The sequence below is a fragment of the Schistocerca cancellata genome, chromosome 4, assembly GCF_023864275.1.
Source record: "Schistocerca cancellata isolate TAMUIC-IGC-003103 chromosome 4, iqSchCanc2.1, whole genome shotgun sequence".
Taxonomy (NCBI): Eukaryota; Metazoa; Arthropoda; class Insecta; order Orthoptera; family Acrididae; genus Schistocerca; species Schistocerca cancellata.
In genome coordinates, this window is record NC_064629.1 from 341,573,007 (window position 1) to 341,585,031 (window position 12,025).

General features: G+C 36.4%; 1 protein-coding gene across 1 annotated transcript in view; it reads right to left on the reverse strand.

The window, feature by feature from the left end:
* Positions 1 to 257: 257 nt before the first annotated feature.
* LOC126183665 (phospholipase A2 inhibitor beta) overlaps positions 258 to 12,025 on the reverse strand; it is a 161,600-nt gene continuing 149,832 nt past the window's right edge. The window contains exons 2-3 of the mRNA XM_049925818.1: positions 7,113 to 7,378; positions 258 to 3,188 (exon numbers count right to left, since the gene is read on the reverse strand). Coding sequence (XP_049781775.1) covers positions 2,217 to 3,188; positions 7,113 to 7,358 — 1,218 coding nt within the window. The 5' untranslated portion in view covers positions 7,359 to 7,378 and the 3' untranslated portion in view covers positions 258 to 2,216. The remainder of the gene's footprint in view (positions 3,189 to 7,112; positions 7,379 to 12,025) is intronic.

Sequence of the window (12,025 nt, forward strand, 5' to 3'; positions counted from 1 at the left end):
TGGATAAATCTTCTGTTACGTGATAACTTTTGCAGTCCCTAGAAACAATACCATGTTTTTATGTTATTTAATACTGCTAATTCTATTTTATGGCTCCCATTCACAAACAGTACATTGTGAATTACCAGTTCCTCTTTAAACTTATGATATATATTATGTACCATAGGCCAGAGAGAGAGAGAGAGAGAGAGAGAGAGAGAGAGAGAGAGAGAGAGAGAGAGAGATAATTTCGTAAGCACAGCAGAGATTACTCAGTATGAGTTAATAATTGGTCTTTATTACTAGAAAATTTACAAAGAATATCCATAAAGCTTTTATACATTTTTCAGTCTGCTTTATTTCTTCTTCTTCTTCACATTCAGACATACTTGCTTCAGGGTATAATTTGAAGCTTTTCATTCTACCAGTGATTTATCTACATTTTACTATGTCAATTATTATCACATAGAGCCACATCAAACTGTCTGTGAGAATCTCAAGTAGTAGTTCTTGACAGTTCTGTACTTATGGCAAGCTATATGGGTCACAACAATGCATTATATATCTTTTGGTTTTTCATTTACAACTCCATTAAAACACGCAGCTTCACATATAGAATACATGTAAGTAAGGGGTACCACCTTAGGCAATCTCTCTAACAATATGTCTTGATAGTTCTTCTTATCAACCACAGTGAATTATTAGGCTAACATGATTAACATGATGCTACTTCTGTGCATATGTTGTATACAAATGTGATTTAAGGATAATACGTGGTGTCCACTTTGAATCCCATGAAGGCAACTATTTAAAAATCTATGCATACTAACAACAGTTGCATATTACATCTTTTGTAAAGCTTGCTGTGAAGAACCAGTCACAATTTGAAAATAACTAAAATAACTTAGCATTCATAAACATAAATCAGAGACAAAAACAGCCTACATCATCCACAACTTGACCTTACAGAAAAAGAGTACATTATATAACCATAAAAACACTTTACCACCTCCCAAGGTTTTATCATACAGTGAACACAGTTTAAATCATTTCTCATTGGCAACTCCTTGTACCCTGTAGTTAAATATTTGATTGGATAGTATCTATGGGTGGATAAGCTATGTTTTAATCTACATTGTTGTTGCTTCAAATAAAACTACAAATCCAATTACGTAACATCAACTATGTAGCCAATTTACTCATAAATTTGTCTTATTTGTGAGCCTATTGACACTCACCACATCAAAGTAAGTTGCCACAAAATTTAATCAATGGAATGTGTAACTATCTGACTAACTAAAACGATAATACCAAATATCCACAAGTCCACGTTTCCTTAATTAAAAAAATCACAGTGATTTCTGTTGGATGGGATAACAATCATCTTCTTCTGCACAAATCTTGCACAGCAATGAAGATGGTAATTTTGTGTTATTAACTAAAATGTGTTTATGCATAAATAGTACAATGTAATAGCAATATTAACAATGACTTTCTGCTGGTAATTCTTGCAAAAGTCAGGTTGTGCAGCTGTAACATGAAACATTCAACACTAAAATTTGCTTTTGTATTGGCGCCACATTTAGAGACAAGATTATTACAGTCAACATTGATCGCAACAAGATAATTCATTAACATTGAGATGTCACGTGTGACACATAGCACCTTCTATTATAGAACTTTTTGCATGATGTACTTTTGTTTGAGCCTTTCATTAACTTCAGTCATATCATCAAACACCACTGTGAACCTTTTTTCTTATGCATCACCAAGTAGATAATATGTGATTGTCATTACCTCTTATGTATTTGTTATGTTTTACTTTTATACTTGTTAAGTTTTATACATCAAAATGTCACATGGGTTAGTACAACCTGGTATCTGTATGGGTCAAAAGTGTTCTCAAATTTGTCTGATTTAACTGAAAGGAATAAATCAAAGCAATAACTGTTAAGTACAAAGAAAATGTGTTTAGCATTGAGAACAATCTGCAGTGCCATTCTCTATATTCTACAGCAAGAATTTCAGCAGTCAAAAAACACACATACATATAAAAGTAGAGAAGAATTACTCACATGTGCAAACATGTCAACTATAACAGAGCAGACAACACTTTAAATGCATAATCCAAAACAATAAGCTCTCTATGCTTCAAACAAAATAATAAATAAATAAACAGAACCTACTGCAGTTTTAAATACAGACAATGATTATGTGTCAGTTTTAACAGCAAAAAATCACACATCCATTTCCTGCTCTTCTTGTTTACCAATAGATGTGTACTGCACTTTCCTTGAGATGCTGTCTAAAATAGGTGTCACGTGACTCTTAATCATAAACCAGTTCATATAAAGAACAACTCCACAAAATATAAGTATTAAACAAACCAGAAAGCTGACAAGTATGGGAATAACATGATGTTGTGAACTTGCTGCTTCTTCTGGGGGACACTGTATCTGGCGAAGTGAAGAAACAATTTGCCCTGCATTACTCTCTGGCAGTCCTGAGTGACACTGAAGAGATCCTTTATTCCTTACTGCCACATGCGTGTTTTGTAACCATCTGTAAAAATCAGTTATTCGACAATCACATGTGAAAGGGTTTCCACCGAGATCGACAAGCAGGCTTTGGTTTCGAGCGGGTAAAATATCCAATTTATCAAGCTGTTTGCTGTCAAGTACTGATATGTCATTTTTTTCCAGATCAATGAAACGTAGGTTAGGTAAACATTCAATATTAAAATCAACATCTTTCAGTTTATTGTCACCAAGATGCAAGTCCATCAGTGCAGGGAGATCACAAAATACTTTTGGATCCTTAAATCTGTGAATTTCATTTTGTTCAAGATGTAACTTAATGAGGTGTGTCAAATTACTTTTGACAAATATATCATGCAAATCTTCAGCGAGACCTTCTGGTGTGTTATCAGCAAATGCATCAGTAAGATGCAGTTCCATAAGATGTTCAAAATTAGAAAATATTCGAGGATGGTGATAATTTTCTTTCCCAGTACCATCTGAAGAAATATTTAGTTCATTATGGTTCAGAATGAGTAGCTGGACATTACTGACTCGATGATATGATTTCCCACGAATAACTTGTAGTCCATTATTTGACATGTCAACTACTTGCAGTTTTGTGTAGTTGTTTAATCTTCCAAACACATTCCATGGTAGTTCTCTTATTTTATTTCCATTGAAAACCAGTACCTGAAATAATGAAAAAACTATATTAAAACAAGCACAACAAATGTATTTCTGTTTTCACTTTCAAAGCATTTCTAAAATAAAATATAATGTGATAACTTTAAATTAATAAGTGTAAAAGCAACAATCCAGTAACTTGAACCAATGTGTGGTTTCATAAATCATGGTAATAGAATCTGTATGGATGGAAATTGATTAAGACACCAAAACAAAAGCCAAAAGAGTCGAAAATAATATGGTGTATTGGAATCCTGAATAAAATCAACCAGCTTTCAGAAAGAAAATGTGTTGGATTACTTACTGGTTGCACTTTGGACCTTAAACCTGGAACAATTATATCCACAGAGGGTGTGTGAGTATGCTTAGCTTACAAGTGCAAGAAGTGCAATGTAAAAAATTATTTTTTTTATTTTTTTAATAAACTCAATTTCAAGTATTCTAAGAAACTTAGAAATCCACAGGCCACACATCTAGTAAAGTAAAATGAACACATTATTTCATTACACATGGCATGTAGATCGTTAACCCTGGTATCACATGGAAATTTGTCATTTAACTCTACTTTTTCCTTCTGCGGTCCTTCGCTGGCAAAATACTGTGTCTTCAAAAATAATGTTTTCCTTATTATTTTTTAATTGTATATGTCCTGTAATTACTGTAATTAAATAAAATATTCATTTTATTTGATCAAATATGCTGTCCTCAGTAATCTAAGTTTTTTCAGCACTCTAAATAGTAGCTGATGAAATTTTTAAATTCAGAATAGTATTTACATTCTAGTTTTTTAAACATAAATAATTTTTTACATTGTACTTCTTGCACATGTTAGCCAAGAAACCCCATATGTCGACTATGAATGTAACTGTTCCAGTTGAAATTTTCAGTGCAAGAGGGGGGCATGGCAATTTATATTAAATGCCGACAATGAATACTTGATAACGTGTTCATATGTTACTTCCATGAAACATACCACACATATTTTTATTTTTGTATTTAGCTTGCATTTTTTGATATTTTCATAACTATTTCTTTTTAATAGCAGTTTTACATATTTGCCTTTACCAGATATTTAGTTCTGTCATGGTTGTCTAATTTTATTGATGTAAGAGAATGCATGATGCATATAACTCAGAGTTGGCGGAAGTATGAGCTGAGCATGCAGTATACGTCCGTGAGTCATCTGGAGTAGTGCCACAGCTGAGTCTCGATGTCGCTCTGAAGTGACACTATGATACTGCCACAGAAAGGATCTGGGAAATCTGTACACAGTCAAGGAAGGGTAACTGAGTTTCTAATAAATATTCAGCTATGTTTATTATCTTGAGCTTTCTGCCTGTCAGAATATAGGGAGGAACAAGAGTTTTCTTAGACTTGTCTCCAGTTGTGAGTAAGGTATCTAATTTTGCACAGTTGCAACAAGTAGTAGACGATATCATGTGCCAAGCTTGTCTGAAACATTTTGTAAAAACAAATGTCTTTGTCAATTTTAAGGAAATGATGGCACACTGTGTATATGTCCATGAATTATTTTAGACGGAGAAGTACCACGGCTGTCAAATTTTATTAATGTGAGGGAATGCACGATACATGCAACACAGGTGGCAATTGAAGTAGGCCCAGGTGTGTGTCAATGTGCAAAGGGGAAAGTGGCACACCTACAGCCACAGTCACTGGAGTGCAATAAAATGTCTGTTGGTAACAGTGGTCAGAAAGAAATGTTGAAGAGGCCAGCCATGTGTAAGAATCATTCAGTGGCGTCATTTACCACAGACACCAAGCTCTTCACTGCACCTCATATTCAAGGTACGGACAGAAAACAACATTTTTGGTGACAGTAGGTGTCACAGTATACAGACTGGCATGTAAACTTTTTTCCCATCAACTGCCCCAAAAGTGTAGACTATGAGGTTTTGATTGCTGTATTAGATTATTACTTTGATGAACAAGTGAACATGGCTGCTGCTTGATACAAGTTTTTTCGAAGATGGACATATGAACTGTTAAGAAAGCCTAAATTGTACAAGTCACAGATAACTCTCTCAGCTTATAATGGTCATTATACCCCAGTTCTTGATGTATGAAGACTTCCTGCCAGTTTTTGCAATGTTATGGAGGCAGTTTCATTCACTGTGTTGTGCTCAAAGGACAACAAAAACATTTTTGGTATTGATACTTTCGATATTTTTGGGTTGAAAATTCAGGACAATCTAATTTCTGTGAATTATTATGTGCCCCAGAACAGTATTTCAATACTCAATGAAGAATTTAGTGAACTTTTTATGGCTGGCCTAAACAAAGCAACTAATTTTGAGGCTCATATTACAATGATGGAAAATGCGCAGCTTCGGTTTTGTTGGGTATGCCCCTTGCCTTGCAAAAATGATAAGGGCTGACTGGTTGTGCAAATATAACTGACTTTTTCACAATGACATTAGAAGGGACTAGGGTTTTGTGCGTGTGTGTGTGTGTGTGTGTGTGTGTGTGTGTGACAGAGAGAGAGAGAGAGAGAGAGAGAGAGAGAGAGAGAGAGAGAGAACATTAATGCTAACAAACAATGGTGTAAATGAATCCAATCTCTGTGTGTGCTTAGAAATGCATATCATTAGTAAAGGATTACAATTGCTGAAAACTGACATACACAAAGAAGCAGCACCACCCAGTCTTGTGTGACTGGAAGGATCACTATAATGTTAAGTTCACACACTGAAGAGCCTGCAAACAAACTCTAAACATGAAAGCAAGAGCCAGTTGCAAAAATTGCTATGTCAGCATGTGAGGAAGTTCAAGTGGCCCAGGAAATAGATAACATCATACAGCCACATTTCAGGTTAAATTGGACGTGCTGTTATGACACTGATGCATATATGGGACCAGTGGACAGAAGAGGGCCATACACAGTGAGAAGTGGTTTGGAGCATTGCATTGTGACCACAGCATGGAATTATCACTATTTAGCCCACATGGCCCAAACTGACAGTATAATTCCACATAAAGTGTTGATTTAATGCTGGATTACAACTACGTATAGACTTGACTTTCCTGATGGTGTAATATCATTTACTGTGATATGGATTTTAGAGAACCCCTGGCACTGTCTCAGCCTTCTTGGTTCAGAAGTCATAAATACCTCAAGACTACAATAGACACTGAACCTCATTCCTTCTATGATGAGTCGCAAAATTTAGTGTTTTAAGATGTATACTGCTTCAGTTTACTTTTCAATGTCAAACACCAAGTGTGGTAATTTGAAATGTGTTCAGGTCCAACATTTGGCCTCAGGTATGACATACTAAATCATGTGTAATTTTTAACTGGTATATTTATGTAATACTTTATTACAAAGGTAATCATAAATTTAAAATTTCTTGAATAAACACAATGAATGGAAATATAACTCTGTGAATCTGGAGTTCTGATTTTTTATGGTACTGTTACTGTACACATGCAGAGACAGTACATTTTGCTTTAGAAGTTGCATATTTTGAGAAATTAGCTTCTCGTACACCATAACTGTTAATCAAACAACATATAAATTATATTATAAGTAAAGCTTTCAACATAAATTTTAAAGAAACCTCTGAGTAAGAAGTTTTCAACTGGTAGAAAAATATATTGTTACAGTAGTTAACATTACTTATAAACACAGATAATTGTTATCCAAAGAAAAAGAAAAGCAACTGACGAAAGATGGACCAGTGAAGCTTAAATGGCATGTTGAGATCCATCTTTTTAATACTCTGAGCATATTTTTATTTATGATAAAAATTTTATGCCCTACTTCACACATCCAATGTTTTAGTTTCATGATAAGTACAAATTGCACAGAAAAATATATTCCAAAGTATACAGCACAGACACATAATTAATCTTTTATAACAGTGATATTAATGACATAAAAATAAACAGTCAGTTTAAAAAATCTCTTACCTCTATCTCAGGTGGCAGATTAGCAAGAACTGATGTATCCGTAAATCCTGTGTTTGTGCAATTAACAACATAATACCATTTGTTGAGGTAGCAAGTTGTTCCACAGAAACATTTGTTGTGGAATGTGGGACCACAGTTTTCTATTGTTGACTTGCCTGGTTCATCACCACACTTCTCTACCTCGGCCACTACTGCAGCCGTAAATAGCACTGTGGCTGCCACAAGGAGGAGAAGCTTGCATTCCATAGCTGTTCTGACAAACTAATCTGAAAAACAAAAGGAACACACATTAGTCAGTACCATGAATTAATTTATTCTACTGACCAGAAACGTACTTCACTAAAATATTAATGCATATGTTAGTGGTAACCAGCAATAAATCTGAATGCACTCTGGCTAATCAAATATAGAAAAAGTGCATTTCAAAAACTTTAGCTAATTATATTTACTGCAGAATGTGATGCACCATATTTTAGAACCACTATGTGCTGGAATGTTTTACTTTGTGCAGCCATGTTGAGGTACTGAATTATCATATAAAGCCACCGAAATTACTTATATATACAATGGCATCAAAAGAAATATTGCTGGTTTTATATGGGTGGATCAAATGCCCTGTAAAATCCACTAATAATCCCAGATTCAACAACAAAATATGTTTTGCATTAAATAACTCAAATATCATATTATGAATATCATTGGTAACTGGTCTATTTATCTGATGATGATAAATTTAAAAGGACTCAGTTACATGGTTATTAGTTCATTAATCATCTCATTGTGTTCAAAGATGTAGATATGAACATATTTTCCTCTCTCTTCATTTAATAGTATTGAAACTGTCATACGTTTTGTACGCAGTACATGAAAAGGTAACTAGCTTACTACAATTTAACAGCCAATAATAAAACTATGATCATTGCTAAAACTTAAAATGGCATCCTAGTATATGTAGTCAATATTACGAGAGTGAGTCAATCCTGTTAGTTGGTAAGCGTGCTACAAACAGCGTGCATAATGGACTGTAGGTGGCAGCATAGTGCAGATGCACACATACCGTAGCAGTAACAGTATAAAGATGGCTGCCCCACTTGCGACTTGCACCAGGGAGGGACAGCGTTCTGTTATTCGGTTTTTGCGTAGTGAAGGTGTGAAACCTATTGAAATTCATTGACGAATGAAGAAGGTTCAGTATGGTGATGCATGTTTGTCACAGCAGCAAGTCTACGAATGGAGTAGGAACTTCGCAAATGGTGTAACTTCAGTGGAAGATGCTCCTTGTCCAGGTTAGGCACAACGAGTTGTGACTCCACAGAACATTGCAGCAGTTGAAGCCATAATAAAGGAAAACCGCCGAGTGACACTGAATGACATTGCAGCATGTTTACATATTAGTCATGGGTCAGCACACCACATTGTGCACGATGCGCTCCAGTTTCACAAAGTGTCTGCAAGATGGGTGCCACGGCAGCTGACTCCTGAAATGAGAGAATGACGTGTTGATGCTTGTGAAGAACTTCTTCGGCGCTTTGAACGAGAAGGTGATGGCTTCCTCGCAAGAATCATTACTGGGGACGAAACCTGGCTTCACTTCCACCAACCGGAAACAAAGAGAGCGAGCAAGGAATGGCGCCATTCCTCATCACCAAAACCAAAGAAGTTTCGAACAGAACCATCACCAGGGAAGGTTATGCTGACTCTCTTTTGGTACGAAAAAGGCGTTATTTTGGAGCATTACATGCCTAGAGGGCCACTGTCACCAGTGCATCATACACAGATCTCCTAAAAAATCATCTGCGGCCTGCAATCCAATCAAAGCGACGTGTATTGCTGTCAGCAGGTGTCCTTTTGCAACATGACAATGCAAGGCCCCACACTGCCTGTACAACCGTTGCAACAATCACAGACTTGCATTTTGAGTGTCTTCCTCATCCACCATACTCACCAGACCTTACCCCAAGTGATTTCCATTTGTTTGGACTACTCAAAGACGCAATGGGAGGAAAGAAGTTCCGTTCTGATGAAGAGGTACGCCACGCAGTGCATGACTGGTTGCATGGACTACTAAAAGATTTTTTTTTCTGAAGGAATGTATGCATTTTGTAAGCGCAGGAGGACTTGCATTGAGCGTGGGGGAGATTATGTTGAAAATTGATGCAGCATTGTACCACTTCTGCACAATAAATGATATTTAAAAAAAATATTTAAGGTATTCATTTGACTCACCCTCATAGTATTCGACAATAGAGTGAGAGATATTTTGTTATCTACTGTTTGCCTTGCCCCCTCCACCTCCTAAGCCAACATATAATGGTGTCGTCTTTAATTCTTGTTGTAATATCCACTCCTTTGGAAGAATTGGCTTGTAGCTACTTCATCATCCACTAGAATCTCTGATAAGTATTGTCCTAGATCCATTGGACATCACCAGTCTCGGCTAGCTGTATAATCTTCTAGGATGTGGCTAACCATCAATGTTTCTCCACAGACATACTACGAGGGCTCTTCTCATCATAGTAGAAATTCATGAATCATTTTAGTATGTCCAATTTTGAGATGGCATAAGGCAATACCTTCCTTCCTTGAGTTTCATTGTGAAGTCTGCCAGACCTTGTTGATGTTTTTAATGATTCTTAGTTTATTGACCTGTGTACTGTTTCTCCATTTGTCTTCCCATTTCTTCGGGATGTGGCGTCTAGTGCGTGTACTTGATTTAACAATTGGAGTATCTGGTTGGAGTGTTTCCATTTCTGTTGTTTTTTTTTTATTAATTTGTTAGCCAGCTCATTACCTGGAATGCCAACGTGACTTGGCATCGACAGAAAGGCTGGATGTTTTGGATAACACTTGTTTATTGTTTGGAATGCACTCAAGGAATCGCTGCATATGATGGAATTCTGTCAGGGGAAAGTTATTGTGTACTGCAGTGTTCTGTGAACGGTTATTCACTCTACAATATAGACATAGTATTCATTTGGTAATGGTAGAGAACGTTTTTGTAGAAACCAGTTATGTATGCATGCATATCCGATTTGTTCATTATTTCTGAAGCCATCAGAACACAGGAGATAAAAATGTCGATACTCCTGTGTGACCGAATTAAATGAAGAACAATAAACATTGGGAGCTATATTCGTCTTTGGCGTCGCACTATTGGTTCGTCCTTACTACCGGTCGGGGAACATATCACTGAGGCGTTCGCGATTGGGAGTATTGCATGCATGTAATCAGAGGAAACTTTTCTTGCTGGAGGTCTTCCAGTCGTACTGCTTCTAGGCGTCCTGCTTGAAAGTGGTTCATGAGTCACTGGGTCAGGGGATTGTGAAATAAAATGGGATGAGCGGGGTCGTTTCGCATTTTATTAATCGTGATTGCTTGCTTAAAAAAATTTTGTTGGCATCATATTTTAAATGGTGGTATTCCTTATTCTACAAGAAGGCTATTGGCTGGGCTCATTCGGAGAGCTCCAGTTGCCGAACGGATTCCATTGTGGTGTACAGAGTGGAATACTTCTAGGACAGATGGTGCAGCTGAGACATAAACAATGCTTCCATAGTCTAAACGGGATAAACTGAGCGCTTTATAAAATTTTAATAAAACCGTCCGATTCGCATCCCAGGAACCGTTACCATGAAACAGAGAGTATTGAGTTTCTTCATTCAGAAAGTCTTGAGTTTTCGTATATGTGGTTTGCATATAAGTTTGTAATAAAAAAGAACTCCTAGAAAAGTCTGCTGGACCACTACGTCCAGTAACTGGTTTTCTAGGCTGGGCAGACCGTAATCCACAAAAGTATGTGAGGCATGATTAGATATCCATGGTTCTGCATCCTTTTTTGTGTCTTCTACCGTAAAACGGGGTGAATGGAAACAGCAGGGTGAATAGAAACAAAACTTCATACACACAATTAGTTTGAATAAAGTTTTACTGGACATTAATTTTAACTATTATTGTTTTTGGTTTAGCAGCACTTCAGAGTAACAAGGAAATTATGTTTTGTTGGGTTGGCAGCATTATAGGTTGATGTTTATCCTTGAGTCTGTGGCGATAGCTTTTAAGTTGTTTTCCTACCCACTTTGAACTTCTCTGGTAAGTAAACATGTATTCTACGTATGACAGTTAATGGCATTGTAAGTACTAGGTATAACATCTATATAAAACAGTAAGGGCTGGTTTTTGTTTCACTTTCAATGAAATCAGGTCTGTGAATTTTCAAATTTTTTAGGTTGTCTTTATAAACTTTGCGGGGTGAATAGATTTTGTTGTTGTGGGGTGAATAGAAACGCCAGAATTCATATTTCTATTCACCCCACAATAACAAAATCTAAAACAATCTATTAATATCCCATATAAATACTATATCATTATCTAGTTATGTTACATGCAAAACTAACATATCCTCCTTTTTTCAGAGTTGCTGTTCAAATATGCCACAGAAATACAAATCCATCATAGGAGGTGGTTACAAAAAACACAGACCTAATCATATAAACAATGCCCTCTCTGACATCAAACCGGGGGTTAGCTTGCGGAAAGCAGCTGGAAAACATGGGATTCATTGTACCGTACTATACAGACATCTAAAAAGAGGGGCCAACATCAAAACCTCAGGGTGGACAAACTGCCTTGTCTTTTGAAGAAGAGAAGCTGTTTGTAGACAGATTGAAAATATGCAGCGAATGGAGCTATCCTATTGACTTTACAACCTGAAGACTTCTAGTAAAGGATTCGCTTGACAGAAGGAGGAAAGAAGTGAGAAGGTTTACGAATAATCTCCCTGGTCGTGATTTTGTGGAATCATTTATGAGGCGACACGAAGGTCAATCAGCAGTGTGAATGTGCCAAAACATAAAATGCTCCAGAGCTGGTGTTACACCAGAAACTATCAACAGTTACTTCGACTAACTGTCAAA